Source organism: Phyllostomus discolor, chromosome 14, assembly GCF_004126475.2.
Source record: "Phyllostomus discolor isolate MPI-MPIP mPhyDis1 chromosome 14, mPhyDis1.pri.v3, whole genome shotgun sequence".
NCBI lineage: Eukaryota > Metazoa > Chordata > Mammalia > Chiroptera > Phyllostomidae > Phyllostomus > Phyllostomus discolor.
The window spans coordinates 25,502,684-25,521,068 of NC_040916.2; the positions used below are offsets into that span (position 1 = coordinate 25,502,684).

The window sequence follows — 18,385 nt, forward strand, 5'->3', positions numbered from 1 at the left end:
TCTGTCATGGACACGTCATGAAGCCCCGGCCCCCAGCAGGAGTGCTCTGCAGGCGCTGCTGCCCTCCCCGCCACCCAGGTGCCGGCCCCTCGTGCCCTGGGACGTGTGGGGACAGGCCGCCTCCCCGCGCGGAAGCCCCGGCTCCAGCCCCCAAGCATCAGCGCAGGCCCCCTGCCAAATGCCTCCGGCCGACAGCTGTACAGTGTGTGTGTGTGTGTGCGTGTACACAAAAATAGACCCTTTGACGTGGACGTGTATTTGTAACTGCTCACAGGTTGGCGTCGCCGCTCGCCGCCCGTTCCCGAGAGTTGGCACAGTTCGGCACGCACGCCTGGGGTCCGGGTCTGTTTCGGGATCAAAGGCATTTCTTCGTGTTTTCTTAAGTAAGCAGAGTTGCAGGAAACCGTGTGTTCGGACGGCCAAGACCCCCGCCGCTGCCGCTGCCTCCCCCAGCCCACCCCCGGTCTCCTGGAGCGGCGGGGGTGGGCCGGGGCCCCGGGGAAGCGGGGTCAGTGCAGCCGGCTGCTGGACTCCGAGGCCTGCCTGGTGCGTGCAGGGGTGCAGCCTCTGACGCAGCCGTTGGTCTGCCGCTTGGACGGCCCGCCGTTCAGGATGTCCTGGATGTGCTGCACAATCAGGTTGATGGCCACTGCGGGGCGGAGACGGGTGGGGCGTCAGGGGCAGCTGGGGTGGCGGGGGGGGGGGGGGGTGTTTGTGCTGCGTGTGGGTGTGGGCAGGGGGCAACACCAGCCCCCTGAGCCCCCCACGGGGGTCCTCCACCTCCCACACCGGAAGCTCCCCAGAGTAAGGCAGGCACGACCTGGGGCCCACGAAGCCCTTGCCGACACACGGGCTCCCTGGCCGACGGTCAGACTGGGCGGCACGAAGGCAACCGGCACAAAGCCTGCCTTCGCCCCGTCGCTGCCCATGAGCTGAGACCCGTCCACGGGAGACCTCCCGGCTCCCCACCCAGCACAGCGACCCCACGGAAGGCCCTCTCCCCCTCGGACACTCCCACGTGGGACTCCCTTTTCCTACTCTCAGGAACAAATTATGCAAACGACTGACTGACGGGGCCAAAACCAGGCAGGCGTAGAGTGAGTGCTTCCTGGCGGTGGGGGCAACGGGACACACAAAGAGCCACACGTCCCCCCGAGCTGTCCTGATGGTGCAAACCCACCCCGACCGGGGGGGCCCACAGACAGATTCGGGGGAGGGGCCGCCCTGTAGAGCGGCCCCGGCGTGGAAAAGAGGAGAAAGGCTGAGAGAAGGTGGGAGACCCACGGCGAAACAGTCGCCACAGTGACGAGCTCCCGCGTGGCTCAGCAGCACAGAGCCGCTTTCCAGGAAGAAGAGCTGGAGTAAATTGCACAGTGGGCGAGGAGGGGGGGCCTCTCCACCCCGCCTATTTGGGCCCAGAGAATGACGGTCCTCATGTGAGCCCTAGCACCTGTTCGGGGCCTGTGCCCGAGGCCGCCGGAGGGCGGAATTCCTCTGTCACCACAGCGGCCCCCACTGGAGTCCCCACACCCCGCCCCCAAGCACGACGCCCCGCAAGGACTCACCCATATTGTCGACGCCCGTGGGGATGATCACGTCTGCGTACTTCTTTGTCTGGGGAGACATCCGAGAAGCGTTAGTTACCGGGGCGTCCAGAGACTCGGGCCTCCGAGGGGGGCGCAGACGGGGGGGCCTGGTCTCTGCCCAGCCCGGAGGGTGGGGGGTACTTTTTCCCCACGTTATCTGAATGACACTACACGGGTTTTTCCTGGAGTTCTCATCAGGGGACGGGCCTTGGAGGTCAGACCTCAGCCACAGCTTCACCACAAGGGGCAGGACTTGGTAGCACCCGACGGAGGGGGGTGGGGGAAGAACCTTGGGGCGACCACGCCGTGGGCTGGCCTAGGGCAAGCCCGGGAGCGGTGTCCCCACGGGGCCCCTTGCCCTGGCTCTGTCATCACACTGACTTCTTCAAAGTCCCAATCCTTTCTTTTTTTTAAGTTACTGAGATGCCGTGGGCCCCGAGTCTGGGTGTGTCACCAGGCTCAGGGTGGGACCACACAAACCACGTCTCGTGTCCGTGAGCATCTCTCCTCGGCTGCGTCCAGACCAGAACGGCCGACACACCCGGGTCAGGGCCCGGGCAGACGGGCCGGTGCAAGCCCCAGGCTCACTCGGGAGCGGCCGGCTCTCGCCCGGACCCACAGCGGCCAGACGGCGGGAGCCACCCAGGCCCCGTGTGTGCAGGACTCGGAGCTCTGGCGTGTCACAGCCGCGTGCCACGGCAGGGGACGGGCGGATGGAAGGGCAGAATTCCGCAGCTGCCCGGCCGCTCTGCCCGCTTCCCAGAAACCTAATCCGCAGCCCAATCCCCAGGGTCACTCGCGCTGACTCAGCCTGCCCAGCCCTGGCCGGAAACGCAAGTCCAGTTTGCTCCGGCTCGAGACCCACGGGCAGACTTAAAGAAGCAGAGGCGGGGGGGAGCCCACCTTCCCAGGAGAGGGGAAAGGAGGAGGAGCCGCTAGGAGACTCGGGGAAGATGCCACCTCGGCCTCGCTCTGCGCCTCTCCTCATGGCCCTTACAGCCTCGGCCCCCGCAGAACACCCCCAGACCCAGCTGGGTCCCCCTCCGCTGTTCCCGGAGCAGAGCCCTTCGGGAGTTAGACCAGGCCTTGTCAGCCTGGGGCAGACACATGGCCTGGGTGTGGGGGCCCCTCCTCCAGTGCAGCTGGCCCCCCACACCCAACCACCCTTCTCGGAAAGATCTCCTCTCTAGAGTCCGGGCTGCCCGGACTGACGGCTCTGGGCCAGGACCGACACACGGAAGCGTGGCACCCAGCGTGGCGCCCTGCCCAAGGGGGACGCGTCTGGGCCGAGACCAGCTCACAGCAGGCTCGGCCGCAGCGACCGAGGGTCAGAAGGAAGAGCCCGCAGCTGAGTCCCCTGCACACATGCCACCCACCGCGTGCACACCCTTCCCGGATCCAAAGGGCCGAGTCTGTCCTGAGACGGGACGCACCTTCCACAGAGGACCACCCCAGAGCCCAGCCAGGACACGGGAGAGCCTGCTGGGACCGAGCAGCACGCCCCTAAGGGCCCTGGGCAGTACAGGCGGGACGGAGCAGGAGGACGCTGGGGCGGATGCACCGGAGACCACCCTTCCCCGGGCCCCTGGATGGGGGGGACACCCCGAAGGGTGCCATGAGCCTGGGCTCCCCACCCCACCCCTGCGTGTGCCCACGTGGTGACTAAGTCTTAAACTCTGAATCCAACGGAAACCCGACCAGGACCGGGACTCACCGGCAGGCAGAACTCCTCGAAGGCGGGCTTGACGAAGGTGATGTATTGGGTCAGGATCTGCTCCAGCTCCCGCCCCCTCTCGCTGATGTCTCTCAGCACTGCGGGGGGGGGGGGGGGGGGTCAGAGCGAGTGCGGGGAGTCAGAGCGTGTGTGGGGCCCACGCACACGCCTGCCTTCCCGAGGCCGGGCCGGCTCACGGTGCCCCCATCGGACAGCCCTCCAGCCGGGTCCCGACCCCTCCCTCCATGGAGCTGTCACCGCAGACTGACCAGGACCCCCACCCCGCCACGAGAGAAGCACCGGTTGCCAGGTCACGGCCGGGTCACAACTCGCTCCAGGGCCGTCGGGACACAGGGCCAAGCCGAGCGCTGAGTCTGACCGAGCTCTCGGCACAGAGCGGGAACCACGGGGACCCAGAGCCGGCTGCCTGGCCGTCACCGTGACCCGGCCCAACTGGGCCGGGGCGGGCCTGAGGCAGGACAACGCTGGCCCACCCAGCCGCCCTGCATGGCCTGCCCAAAGCCACCGTACCCCTTCCGCTCGGCCACAGCCGTGCACCCAAGTCAGAAGGACCCAGAATCAACACAATTCCTCAGTTGTCCCAGGTCCCCGTCTGGGTTCTTCCGGGTCCAGGGGAACGTGAGGGTGAGTGACAGGAGGCCCCCATAAACACCAACGCCTCTCCAAGGTGCGTGGCTCACGGGGTGTGACAGATAAAACCCGGGAGCTGGGTCCAGCCTGCAGGAATGTCCCAGTGACCCACAGCTGCTCCTGCCTAACCCCCCACCCACAGCGAGCCCACACAGAGCACACGCCAGGCCCGCCCTCGGCCCTGCACGGATGGGGAGCGGATCCGTAGAGACAGCTGTGGGAAGCCCCACAGGCGCACCAGGAAAGCGACAGCAGCACCTTCCCAGGAGCCACGGGAAGGAAGGCCAGGCTGCCGAGCTGAGCCCACAGAACCCCAGGAGGCTGCCATCCTGTCTTCCCCCACTTCACAGAAAAGCCGGGACAAGCGAGGGCAGAGGACTGGCCATTCAGACCCCGCCCTGATCACCCGTTTGAGTAGGCGGCTGAGATGTGCCTGCCATCCGGGCGGAGGGGGTGACACAGGTATAGCTCCACCCCCACCCCCAGTGGTGCCTGGGCCCCTTCCCCCGCACCCCCTGCTGGGGCCACCAGCTCCTGGGGACCAGGCCCCACAGAGCCACGCCTGCCACTTCAGGCAAAGGGGACTTCCAGTCCTCGTGGCTGGTAATGTATTGACCAATGCCAGGCCGGGCACTGTCCCCGCGTCACCTCCACTGCCCCTGGAGGACCGATCAGAGGATGACGGGCGGGAGAACGAGGTACAAGGGGCACGGGCAGAGCTTGCCTGCGGCCACCCCCTGCCACTAGAGGGAGCTGGCACTCAAGTCCATTCTCGGGGCTCCTGCTTCTCCTCCCGGACCCCACGCCGCGTCCCCCTGATGTGTGAGCACAAGTTTCTGCACCACGTACCCCTGTGGGTTGGTTGCCCAGGTCACCGCCCACCCCACCCCAGTCCTGACCCCCCAGCCCCACGCAGCCCCCACGCTCTGCTCATCACCCCCCCCCCCCCAGCCGAACGCAGGCTCGGTTCCTAGAGAGCTTTCTGGAAACAAGGGCTAGACAGGCCGACGGACGTTCCCGCCCCAGGGGCCCCGCACCCGGCTCGCGCCTGCACCCGGACGCCCACAGGACCTCCACCGGAACCGGCATCCAACCAGAGGTGTTTCCGGCGAAACCAGAACATAAATAAATCTCTTCTTTCACCGCCGGGAGCTCTCCAGCCCTTGGTTAATCGCAGTAAGCGCCTAATCCAATGTCACCCAGCATCTGGGCAGCAGGACAGCACCCCCCCTCCGGTGCTGGGCGCGTGCGGCTGGCCCCGAGCCGCCCGCAGGCCCCCGGGGGCCCCGCGAACGCACGCACCTCTGCGGGAGAGCCGGGTGTCGGCGTCCGTGTCCACGAAGAGCTTCATCTGGAACAGGTCCCGCACCTCCTTGGAGTAGAAGGCCAGGATGCCTTCGAAGAGCACCACGTCCGCGGGGTACACGGTGACCGTCTCCTCCTTGCTGCAGGCACAGGGCGGGGGCGGGCTGAGCGGGGTCCTCCTGCAGGCGTCCTACAGGGCGCGCATGCGCGGCCCGACGCAGCCCTCGGCCCCGCCCCCCCCCCGCCCCCCGGGAGGCCCAGCAGAGGGCGGGGCGGGCCGGTCTGAGTGGCCAGGGTGAGGCAGATGCCGAGGGCGGACGTCCCGGTCCGTGGGGGGAAACCGCCTGCTGCGGAGTGGGGGCCCGAGACCCCGAGACCGAAGCGGAGGCGCCGCCTCCCTTTCTTGGAAGGCGCCTGGCTTCCCGCCCGCTGGAAACCAGCAGCTCCGAGTTTCCCCCCAACAACCCCGCCCCGCCCCCCCTCCCCCACCCCTGTCCTGGGGCGACTGGACGCAAGGAAGGAGGAAGGGACCCAAGAAAGTTCCCGCTGCACCCGACGAACCCGTCCCCTTCCGTCTGGAACGCGTCCCAACTGTTCCAGGAAGGGCCTGGGCGACGCCCCCACCGGCCGCGGGGGCAGGCGGGCGGGGCACAGCGGCCCACTCACCGGGAGTGGGAGACGAAGTCGTACACCGGGATCTGCACGGTCTTCCCCTCGGCGATGTCTCGCAGCGTTTGGAGGATGAGCTCGTTGTCAAAGGCATCTGAGGGGAACCGAACTGCTGAGAGGAAGGTTCTGGAAGGACCTCCCTGAACCAGCGTGCAGGGCACCCCCCAAGCCTGCCCGTCACCCCTGGGCACCACACTCTGGGGAAGCACGTCCTCCTTCCCCCCAAGAACACCAGATCTCACCCCAGGCAGCACGCAAACTCCGTGTCTCAGAAGGTGTGCGCGAGCGCTGAGAAGCGGGTTTTTCTCCCTGCTCCGAGTCCTTCCCTGGCCTCCGGGCCGCTCTCCTCCCTCCCGGTTTGGTGGCCACCCCCACGTCCACCTGGAAAGCTCCCCAGGACCGGGGGGAGGGCAGGCACCATACCCACCAGCCCCGATTCCAACAACTAGGGAACCCCCAGCCGCCCTGTTTGGTGTGGATTGAGGGCCGGCCCTGCAAACCAAAGGGTCACCTGTTCGATTCCCAGTCGGGGCACATGCCTGGGTTGGGGGCCAGGTCCCAAGCAGTGGGCGTGCAAGCTGCAACCACACATTGATGTTTCTCTCCCTTTCTCCCTCCCTTCCTCTCTCTCTAAAAAATTAAATGAATAAAATCTTTTTTTTAAGAGATAAGGGTTTTTTATTTATTTTACTTATTTATTTTTAGAGAGGGAAGGGAGGGAGAGAGAGAGAGAGAAACATCAATGTGCAGTTGCTAGGTGTTATGGCCTGCAACCCAGGCATGTACCCTGGCTGGGAATCGAACCTGGGACACTTTGGTTCCCAGCCCACGCTCAATCCACTGAGCTACGCCAGCCAGGGCTAAATAAACAAAATCTTAAAAAGAAAAAAGAACCCCCAGCCGAAGGGGCAGTATGCTGATCAAGGACCAAGGACTGTCCAGGCTAAAGTCATTCAGGCCGCCACCCCAGGCCCCCACCGCCCCCCTGCCAGCCAGCCAGTGAGTCTGACACCCACGCACACCCGCCCAGTGCCGGTGCCGGGTACCGGGGACAGTGAGACGGACAGGCTGCTTCAGAGCGGAGGGGACAGGACCGCCAGCCATGCGTGGTCTCTCCTGGGTCTGGCCCATCTCGAGGGATGGGCTCACACAGGGTCACCTCGTCCAGGACACAGACCCCACGAGAATTTGGGGAGCTGAGAACTGCGTGTCGTGTGGGAAAACGGCCTCCCGTGCAGCCCCGCCGAGACCCTGCCAGGCTCCCTCCGCCCCCCAACAGCAAGGCCAGGCGGCTCCCCCCTCACCCCCGCCCCCCGCCTCCCCGTGAGCCCCAGCTCACCTGGGTGATCGAAGTTGAACTGGCCCCTCAGGGCCTTGGCCTTCTGCTCCAACGTGAGGACGCGGTAGAAGCTGTCCTGGCTCACGATGACCACCTTCTTCTGGCGGCAGTCCACCTCGCTCTGGCCCAGGAGCTGCACGATCTTCGCGCACACGGAGGTCTGCCAGGAGAGAACGCTGCGAGTGGAGGGGCGCCCGAGGCCCGGGCAGGGAGGGCTCTGGGCGCGAGAGCCTGGGGCTGAGGGACAGGGAGCATCTGCTGGGGTGGGGGGAGTAGGGCCCCGCCCACAGCACAGCTGGCTCTTCTCGGGCATGGGCGGTGACGTGGGAGGGCTGTCGTTTCTCGCCCCCTCCCCCCACGCACAGCCTTTCCCAGAGCACCGGTGACAGTCCCCACAGGCTCGCTCTCCCCTGCTCGCGCCCGGAGACGCTCACACAGGACAGGCAGCAGGGCGGACAGCAAGCCCACGGTGGGGGCTGATGGGCCAGACGGCTCCGGTCGAGAAGTGACCGGGTGTTCACGGGACGTCCCTCTGCGTGTCCCCCCCCCCCGCAACCCACGCAGAGCTCAGGCGGTGGCCCCCAGGAGAGCCAGGCATGGCGTCCCCCCCCCGCCTCTGCCGCCGGTGCCTTTTGCTCTGGTCCTCAGCCACGGGTCCTTCACCCCCTCGGCATGAAACCCGGTGCCAGTTCACAGACACGTGGGACGGGAGTGACCTGGGACGCCAACGCCGCCAATACCTACACGCCACGTTGGGGACGCCGTTCCCGAGTGAACTCGAACCCACGGGCTCCGTTTCAAACGGGCCAGGAAAGCCCAGGGCAGTGCGGAATCGGGCACGGGACACAGAGAGAGGCTCGTGTGACTCCTCTCCCCTCGGTGGGGGGGCATGGCCTGAATCTCCCCACGGCCGGGGGAGGGGGCCACCGGGCTCCACCGTGCCCTGAGCGAGCGGCCCTCTCCTGCCTGAATGTCCCCTGGCTTCTAGGTGCCCTTCACTCTTCCCTGGGTGCCCCGTCCCAGGCACCAGAGGGCGCCACAAGGTGTCTCACTCCCTCGAGAAAGGAGAGAACTCGTCCACCACTTGGGCCAGCCAGCAGCAGAGCCTGCGGCAGGGGAAGGAGGAGGGAGCGAGCGACTTCCGGGGGGCGGGGGGGGGGGGGGGCCAGGACTGAGAATAATTACAGTCACCCGAGACAAGCGCCACATGACCCCACGTGCAGGCGGCACCCGGTCCAAGTCAGAGAGACGACACGCTGAGTGCAGGGTGCCAGGGGCCCGGGGCGGGGTGCAGAGCGGAGAGAGGCCTCGGGGTCCGGTTTCGGCCTGGGGGGATCGAGTTCTGGGGACCGGCTGCCCGACCGCGTGAGTGCATGCCTCCACCGCGGCCGCGAGGCCCACGGCGTGCGGTTAGGGCGGGGAAGCTTCCGCCAGCCTGGGCGGCCGCAGTGAGAAACGATGGCTGTGAGTATGAGGGCCCGCCTGCCACGGGCGGCTTCCTGCTTTGCTGAGACTGGACTCCTCTTACTTTAAAGTGATCAGGTTTACCGATCACCACCTTGATCCGGGGAAAACCGTTCCTCTTCTGGGGGTGGGGACAGGGCGACAGAAGCTGAAGGACCTGCAGGAGGCTGCAACCTGAACGGCCAGACCCACGGCTGCCCCCTGGGTTCACCGACCCTCCCAGTGGGGGCCCAGGGCCAGGCTCGGCCTCACGCAGTCTCCGCACATGCGGCTCAAGGCTGGGCGCCGGACACGTCCTGCCCAGTGGGGGGGGGGTGCGTGAGAGGCGACCACACATGGATGTTTCTCTCCCTCTCTCCCTCCTGTCCTTCCCCTCTCTCTAAAAATAAATAAATAAAATATTTTTTTAAAAAGCTGGAAGACAAAAAAACAGCACACGCCCACCCGTCCCAGGTATTGGAAAGCTAAACTTGGATTGTGTTCGAAAGCAGCCAGCCGTCAAAGCCGGTAGCTGTGGGCACCAAGGACGCTTGGCAACGCAGGGAACACACCCACAGCGACCTTCACGACCCGGCGGGCCCCCGGACGTGCTGAGCCACGAGCAGGGTGCCCCTTCCTCAAACACCCCCCCTCGGGAGCCCCCAGACACCCCCCCTCGGGACCCCCGGGGTCAACGGCTGGTCCACAGGCCCCAGCGGGCGGGTCCAGGCAGTCCGCTCAGGCTTCCACGCCTGCCGCCGAGGCCGTGCGTGTCTCTCAGCGATGCTCACAGGGAGGGGCCCCAACTTCTGGGGGGTCTGCGGGACCCCGTCCCCCAGGCCCCCCGCCCAGTCCAGCGTCACAGAGCGAAATGCGGGCAGGGCGGTGGGCCCCGGGAGCTTCTCGTTAGGAGCCTTCCACACAGCGCTCACTGCGACAGGGGCACCCTTAACGGGGTGTGTGTGTCTGTGTGTGTGTGTGTGTGCATGCGCCCACACGTGTGCATGGGTACACACAGGCACGCCCCCACCCTCTCAGGAAGCCAAGCTCTGGTCTCAGCCACGGCCTGGCTGGCAGCTGCCACCAAGCAAAGGCAGGACAGGACAGGACGGTGCCTGTGTCCAGGCGGTGACGCAGGCCCGACAGGTGGATGTGAATCACGTAGCACCAAATGCTGATGGACTGCGGTCTCCCCGTGCAGACTCGGAGCCTGAAACGGGGGTCTGTGGACCCTCTCTGCACTCCCCACACACTCTCTTGCACTCACACTCTCACACTCACTCTCTCACACTCACTCTCACTCAGACACACACACACCCTCCCACACACTCACACACACCCATTCACACACACTCTCACACTCTGTCTCTCACACTCACTGTGCTCGTCTTGCTGCTGTGCACCCCTCTCCTAAAGGTGGAAGCCCTGAGGGGGAACCAGCCAGAGGGTCTCCTCTCCCCACCGTGCGGGTGCGGGTGAGGTCGGCCCTGTCGCCCTCCCCGTCTTCCAAGAGGGTCCGGGGGCAGGCTGAGACAGCAGAGCCCCTTTTCCCGGGACGGGGGCAGGGGGGCTCTGTCCTGGGAAAAGACAAGGACGACTCTGGCCGGGGCATCCTAATGCCACCCACACGCTTCCGTCTGGCCCCCTGGGCGGGGATAAAGAGACTGATAACAGAAACGACGGCCGGGAACCCAGGGTCCTTCGGGGGGACAGGCTCCAGAGGAAAGCCCACGTCCCCGTTTCCAGAGACTGAATGGACGGAGGAGCACACGGCCAGCTGGACCCTCTGCCCAGTCTCTCCGCGCGGAGGCAGCCCAGGCCGGGCGCCAGGCTTTGCTGTGAAGCAGACCGGTTAACGCTTCCTGTCCCGCGAGCCCTGTTCCGATGGCGGAGACGTTACCGAACCACGGCTTTTTAATTATTACTCCCTCCCTGGATCCCCCCCCCCCCCCCCCGTGCTGGCGCCTGACCACGGGGCGGGGGGGCGGCGGGGGGAGGGGGCCGAGAGCAGGCGGCTCAGCGCCCACTTCCCCTCGCCTGTCCTTGACCCGGCGACCTCAGACTCACTCCTCACGGCCACTTCCATCTCCCTGCAGACTCCGCACTGCTCCTCGAACTGCTCCTTCCGGATCGTTCCCCAGCGCCTCCCGAGCCCCCAAACTCCCCGGAGTCCAACGAACAAACAAACGTGACCCAGACGGTGTTACTCTGCGCGCTGACCACGCCGGGCGCCGTCAGAAGTGACGACGGCCACTCTCCGGCTGGAAGAGAGGGGCTGCGGTGGCACCCCCTGCAAGGATCATCTCCGGCTGCCTGCAGGGCAGGGGCCACGCTCGGACACAGGCTGACCTTGTGTCGGGGACCCACGCCAACCCTGTGCGGCTGTTTGGACAAGACGCCAGTGCACCTCGGTGGCCTTCTCCGGACACGGGGCTGCGGCAGCCGGACCTGCCGGGCACCCGAAGTGGGCCTCACCCAGCCCTCTCACCTTGCGGGAAAATCAACTCAACTTGGGTCCAGGGCTCATGGAAAACATAAAATGGCGAAAGTTACTAAGAAAAAAACACGAGAGGAAGTCTTCAGGATCCGGGGCGTGGCAAAGATTTTGGGGACTTGACACCGAACACCTAACCCGCAGAAACACTAAATGTCACCCAAAGTAAAACTTAGTGGGGCCTGGTCGGGTGGCTCAGCCGGTTGGAGCGTCTCGATTCACCAAGGTTGCTGGTTCGATCCCCGGTCAGGGCACATACAAGCAGCAGCCAACGAACACATAAATGAGTGGAACAACAAATCGATGTCTGTCTGTCTGTCTCTCTCTCTCTCTTCCTCTCCGAGCCCCCTTCCCCCTGCCCTCTACAAATCAATCAATAAACTTTTTTAAAAGTAAAACTTGGGGAAACTCAAGCCTGCACAGTTCAGAGACCATCCGCGAGAACGTGGGCGGAAGACACCCAGAGGCGGCCCCCACGCAGGTACACCACGACACGGCAGCACACGAGAGGAGATCCAGCACCACCAGCCCCTGGGGACATGAACATCAAAACCAGGACGTCACTTCACGACAGGCCTGCGAGGACAGCTGCAAACGGAAGACCAGTGTCGACAGCCAACACCCGTGACAAAGACCAGAAAGTTCTACGCTGCCGGGAACACGGTGGGTGGCGAGGGGGGTCCAGCTACTCAGGAGAACAATTCCATGCTTTCTGGAAAAACAAACATGCAGCCACCCCACGACCTAGCAACTGTGCTTGGGGCATGTACCCCGGGGATGTGACCGCATGTTCACATGGACACACGTGCACGACAGCTCTCCCACCCGGATACCCCCCCATGAGGAAGGGTCACACAGCCGGCAGCCCGTCCACCCCACCCCACGGGGCGCTGCTGAGCCACCAGAGGGCGCCAGTCACTGCCCCACGAATCTCCAGTGACGGATGCACACGGGAGAAGGCTGCGGCCGGCCGGGGTCAGGGACGATGGGGGTGGCGGCCCCACACACATGACGGGACAGGACGGCCCCATGATGACGCAAACACGTTTTCACTTCGACGCCAGCGCCCTGGCCGTGTCTTGTCAAGCGCCCTCCTTGGGGACGCCGAGGCGCGGGCACGCAGGCTCGCTCTCTGTCATTTCCTCCTCCCGGCTGCGAGTCCACGATGACCCCGGACGAGGGGTCTGCTTGAAGCCCCTCACCCTTCACCTCTCCGCCCTCACGAGCCAGCGTTCACCAGCGGGGTGCTGCTGCGGGGTGAGTGTGGCTGGCCCACGGCACAGGCGCAAATTTGGGAGGCCAATCGACAGACTGTGTTGGGTGACACTGTGTGTCCCCCGCCACAGACAGACAACCAGCTCCTAACCTACCCCCAAACCTCAGAACGTGGCCTTATTTCGAACAAAGGTCTTTGCAAATGGAACCAAGGTGAAGGATCGAGTGGTGAGACCATCATCCTGGATGGGGGGCGGGTGCTGAACCCCTGACAAATGCCCTTGAAAGAAACAGACAAGGAGGAAACACAGAGGTGGGGGGAGGGGCATGTGAGGATGAAGGCAGAGGCTGGATGACCTCTGTCTGAGCCCAGGACAGCCACCAGCCGCTGGCAGAGCCCGCAGGGCCGAGGCGGTGGGGCAGCTGGGCAGCTGGGCCCGGCCTCCAGAACCGGGGGAGGGTGGGTCTCCGCCGTCCTCGGGCTCCGAGTCTGTGCAGCGGGCGCAGTGCGGCGCGGCAGCCCTGGGTGAAGAACACGCCCGAGATTCTGTATCGGACGGGTTTCCTCTCTCCCCCAATCACGGAGCCCTCTCACCCCTGCACACCACTGGTTCTGTTCGCCCGAAGCCGCATGCGTGAGAACGCGCATCATGTCCTCCCACCGCCTGGTCCGGCGGAATTCCCCCAGGCATTCCTGCGGCTCCCACGGCGACCTCCCGCCGGCCGGCACGCAGGCCTGTCCGCTTCACCGCACACCCTGGTTAATGATTAGCGCACGGGCTAAACAGAAACCAGACTCCACCGGTTTTTAAAAACTTCGACTGTACTGCAGTCACAGCACAGACCTGACTGGTGGGGCTCAGTGGGCCCACCACCGTCCCACAAAGCAGGAGGTCAGGGGTTCGGGCCTCCGTCAGGGTGCATACAAGAGGCACACATGGGTGTTTCTCTCCCTCTTCCTTCCTCCCCTCCCCTGCCTCTAAAAATAAATAAATAAAGTCTTTACAAAAGGAAAAAAAGTAACACTACCCCGAGCCCTGGGCCTCATCTTACTGTTTGTTTCTCTGGCGACGAAGAAGTTTCCAGATCCAGCCGCTGTGCACAAGTGTGGTTTCAGAGAGGTTTTTCTGTTTCGACAGAAAAGCCCCAATAAACTCCTGGGCAAGACAGATGAAGAACAAAGAAAAAAGCAAGATGGACGAAAAGGACCCCGAGCCGCCGCAGCAACATTCGGGGCCTTGAGAATCAATCAGGGGGGCACGCGGGCCCCGGCCTGACTCCCGACGAGACCCCACCCCCGCCGGTCACCTCTCGGGTGGCCCCTGTCCTTGTCGACCTTGAGACAGGACGCCTTCCACTCCACGGACGGGCTGACGCACGGAAGACAGCGTCCAACCCGAGACTCACGCCCATGGCAAACTGCCCGGTTCTCCGAGCCTCCCCACGCCGCCATTCACCCGGACGCTTCCCGGGGGCGGCTGGTCCTCCTGCGGCTCCAGTGGCAGCGATGGCTGTCTGGCGTTTTCACACCCACAGACACGGCCGAGCTCCGTGCTCCCTCCGCCGGGACGCCCCGAGCTCCGGCCCCGTCCTTCTGTCCGTCCTGCTGCTCCAACGCCTGAGCCGAGACCCTGGCCGGTTCCTGTTCCCGGGTTCCAGCCCTGGTCCTTCCGCGTCCTTTCCTCACCTCCGGCACCCTCCCCGGGGCCGCCCACCCGCCCAGAGGCCGTGTCTCCCACGGGGCACCCAAGGGAAAGGCCCAGAGTGCCCAGGCCGCCTCCTCCCACCCCGCACCCCCGTCCGCTGACCCCCGACCCTGTGCAGCCCCTGTGTTTTCAGTCCCACGGGCCTCCCTTCCGAGGTGGTTGCCGCAGGTGAAGCCACGAGCGGGGGGGTGGGCGCGCTCCCCCAACCCAGACTCTGACACCGCGCAGCCCGAGCCTCCGCCCGCTCGTGGGCTCAAGGCCGCCCCATCGTGCGGCCATGGAGGGCATGTACACCGAGCCCGGCGTTTTCTAACCCGAGCGGAAGGCACGGTGGGGGGTGCATGTGTCTCTGTAGCACACACTTCCAGGGCAAAGCGCCTGCACCGGCACATCTCCGAACACGCGCCCAGCGGGCTCCCGCCGTCCACGGCTCCATGTGCCCGCTGCCTCCTTCCCTTCGGGACGCCGCCCCCCCCCCCCCCCCCCAGCTCCCGAGCCCGCACAAGTGAGGTCGCGTCGGCATCTTCACGGGCCGGACCGCTCCCCGCTTCTCACTTCCGGCCCCCCACCTGCAGACACCCTGCCCTCGCGTTTCCGTCGGATTACTGGGTTTTCGTGCCGACTTACAAAAGTCCTTTACCCGCCAAGAAAACCGGCCATTCCTCCTCTGCACCACCAATGTTTCTCTTCCAGTTCACTCTCCTTTTACTTTAAAGTGGTGTTCCCTAAAAACTTCTTACCGGTGTGGTTGAACTGATGACCTTTACGTGTTTTTATATGTAGGAAAGACTTTCACATGCGGAACTTTGTAACAAACACCCCTAAGTCCTCTTCTCCCAAGCGACCCTCTCGCCCACCCTTGTGTTGCCTTCCCCCACTGCCCACGACCCCGACTGATCGCAGGGGGCCCAGCAGAGGGCACCACCCCAGCTGCTGCCACCCCTGAACCTGCAGGTGAGGGGCCAGACACCGCCCCCCCCGGGGGGCACAGAAGGCACTAACGGAACGGAAGCGAGACTCACGGAGGGGCCGCTCCGAGCCCCCCTTGCACATGCAGTCACAGAAAACCCTGCAGCTGCGTCCCCCGGGGATTCGCCCGGAGAGACACGCGGGACCCGCCCTCGGGCCCACAGCTGCGCCCACAGGAACTGGGCCTGCGGCCAGCCCGTTGAGCAGCAGAGCCCTGCCGCGGGCTAGCGGCGCACCACGCTGCAGCTGACGGGCTACAGCCACTTGTCAACTCATCTTCTTCCGAAACACCCCGGGCCGGGCCAGGCGCGCTGGGAAGGGTGTGAAGTCGCGTTTCTCCCCACCGTGACAAAGAGCTAAAATCAGCACACTCACTCCCCCCCCCTCCCCCCCCGCCGAGAACACCCCAGACGAAAGACTGCTGGGAGGGTTCAGCCGCAGCGAGCCGCCGGCAAACAAAACACACAGAAGCGGAGACAGGAAGTGATGGGGCAGCCCACAACTCCCGAGTGCTTCTCATCTTCCCTGCACAAGCTGTCCGCCCCCCGCCCGCCCCCCGGCTCACCTGCGCCAGCCCCTGCAGATTTCCAGGAAACAGTGCTCCGAGAGAGCCCCCCACGGAGCCCCCTGCAGGGGGCCGGCAGCCCACAGCGCAGGAGAGGCTGGGACCTCTCCCTCCCAGGCCGTTAGCCGGGGCCCCTGTGAGGGGCGGGCAGCGCAGCGTCTCCTTCCATGCCCTAAAACGACCCATCGGGAGAGCTGGGCAACCACACGCCCCCCGGCCCGAAGAGGTGGAGCTGGAACCTCACTTTACGCAGTGGACACAAGTCAACTCAAAATGCCCTGGCCAGGTTGCGGGTTCAATCCCCGGTCAGGGCACACACAAGAAGATCAGCCAATGAAGGCAAAAGTAGAACAACGAATCGGTATTTCTTTCCTTCTCTCTCTCTTTCAAAATCAATTTAAAAAATTTTAACTGTAGCCCTGGCTGGTGTGGCTCAGTGGACTGAGTGCCAGCCTGCAAATCAAAGGGTCACTGGTTTGATTCCCAGTCAGGGCACAGGCCTGGGCTGCGGGCCAGACCCCCAGTAGGGGGCGCGTGAGAGGCGACCACACATTGACGTTTCTCTGCCTCTCTTTCTCCTTCCCCTCTCCTCTGTCTAAACACATAAATAAATAGATAATCTTCAAAAGGAATTAACTCCACAGGGATGAGAGACCTACACATGAGAGTCTGAACCATCCAACTCAGAAGAAAACGCAGGAGGGAAGCATCGTGATGTTGGGTTTGGCAGCGACTCCTTGGACGGGACACCCACACCACAGGCGATGGGGGAGAAGGAAATACGATGGACTTCAAAACTAAAAACTGTTGTTCATCAAAGGGCGCTACCCACACAGTAGAAACGCGACCTAGGGAACGGGAGGAAATGTTGGCGGATCATGTATCGAGCAGGAAGATCGGCATCCGGAAACCAAAAAGAATTCCTACAACTCAACCCAAAAAGCCCGATGAAAACGAGGGCAAGACTGGAACCGGTATTTCTCCCAGGAATATATATATATATATAAATGCCCAATGAGTACCCGAAAAGATGCTCAACACCACTCACCATCAGGAAACACGAGTCCAAACCACAATGTTCTATGTATCTCTTCACGGCAGGATGGCTGTTATTGGGAAAATTAAATAAATAAGTAAGAAGCATTAGGGAGCATGAGGGGACGGTGGAACCCGGGGCGGTGCTGGCGGGACGCCAAACCCTGCAGAGACCCCTGGAAACCCTGAACACAGACCGGCCCCGGCACCCGGCGATCCCACTGCCAGGCCGAGCCCCGCGGGACCGGCAGCAGGAAGCAGATGCCTGCCCACCAGCCTTCGCGGCGGCGGCGGCGTGATTCATGGCCGAAAGGTGGGAGCAGCCCAAGGGCCGCCACGGATGAGCGGGCGAGCGGGGGCAGGCCGCACGCCCCATGGAGGGGATGCTCGCCCCGCAGGGGAAGGAAGCCGTGAGCCCAGCAGAATGTGGGTGAACCTCGAGACCACGCCTCAGGGGATTCAAGTAGCAAAACGGTCTGGGGAAAGAAAGTGTAAATCATTTTTTCCTTCTTTATACTGTTTTTTTTTTTTAAGATTTTATTTATTTATTTTAAGGGAGGGAAGGGAGGGAGAGAGAGAGAGAGAGAGAAACATCAATGTGCGGTTGCTGGGGGTTATGGCCTGCAACCCAGGAATGTACCCTGGCTGGGAATCGAACCTGGGACACTTTGGTTCCCAGCCCGCACTCAATCCACTGAGCTACGCCAGCCAGGGCTTATATACTGTTTTAAAGATTTTTTTTTTATGTGTTGCTTTTGAGAGACAATTATCTGGTATTCCCCTTACTGGTATGTTCATTGGTTGATTTTTAGTTTTGTTTTTTTTTTTAGATTTTATTTATTTATTTATTTTAGAGGGGAAGGCAGGGAGAAAAAGAAACATCAATGTGTGGTTGCCTCTCACATGTCCCCAACTGGGGACCTGGCCCGCAACCCAGCCAGGTGCCTTGACTGGGAATTGAACCAGCAACCCTTTGGGTCGCAGGCCGGCACTCAGTCCACTGAGCCACACCAGCCAGGGTTCACTGGCTGATTCCTATACATGTCTGCCCGGGTCTCGAACCTGCAGCCCTGGCATATCGGGACAATGCTCTAACCCACTGAGCTCCCTGGCCCGGGCCAGGACTCTAGTTATTTGTTATGCCTCCAATGACAAGTCTCAAGCTGAAAGAGGTCCAACCCCACACAGAAGTTACTGAGACTTATAAAAACAATGACGTTTGTTTCTGAGATGTGATTTTTTAAAAGATTTTATTTATTTTTAGAGAGGGAAGGGAGGGAGAAAGAGAGAGAGACAGAGAGAGAGAGAGAGAAACATCAATGTGCGGTTGCTGGGGGCTGTGGCCTGCAACCCAGGCATGTGCCCTGACTGGGAATCGAACCTGCGATGCTTTGGTTTGCAGCCCGCGCTCCATCCACGGAGCTGCGCCAGCCAGGGCGAGATGTGATTTTTTTTGTCACTCTACTTGCAGCCCTAAACATCGACCACGAGGAGGAGAAGCTGGGCACTGGTGAGGCTGGCACTCCGTCACCGTCCCCGTCATGCCCAGGCGCACGGCTGGAGGCGGAAAACATGCTGTGGCCTCCTCCTCTCCTCAGGTCACCACAAGTGTGACCTCAACAAACGCCAAAGAATGTATGAAAACAGGGAGCAGGTCCGGGACCCTGCTGGGTGGGGCCGCTTACCTGCTTGTT

General features: G+C 63.4%; 1 protein-coding gene across 1 annotated transcript in view; it reads right to left on the reverse strand.

The window, feature by feature from the left end:
- Nucleotides 1–284: 284 nt before the first annotated feature.
- Nucleotides 285–18,385, reverse strand: part of UCK2 (uridine-cytidine kinase 2) — a 45,392-nt gene continuing 27,291 nt past the window's right edge. Inside the window, exons 2-7 of the mRNA XM_028530895.2 lie at nucleotides 7,265–7,424; nucleotides 5,923–6,019; nucleotides 5,254–5,396; nucleotides 3,301–3,398; nucleotides 1,566–1,614; nucleotides 285–649 (exon numbers count right to left, since the gene is read on the reverse strand). Coding sequence (XP_028386696.1) covers nucleotides 510–649; nucleotides 1,566–1,614; nucleotides 3,301–3,398; nucleotides 5,254–5,396; nucleotides 5,923–6,019; nucleotides 7,265–7,424 — 687 coding nt within the window. The 3' untranslated portion in view covers nucleotides 285–509. The remainder of the gene's footprint in view (nucleotides 650–1,565; nucleotides 1,615–3,300; nucleotides 3,399–5,253; nucleotides 5,397–5,922; nucleotides 6,020–7,264; nucleotides 7,425–18,385) is intronic.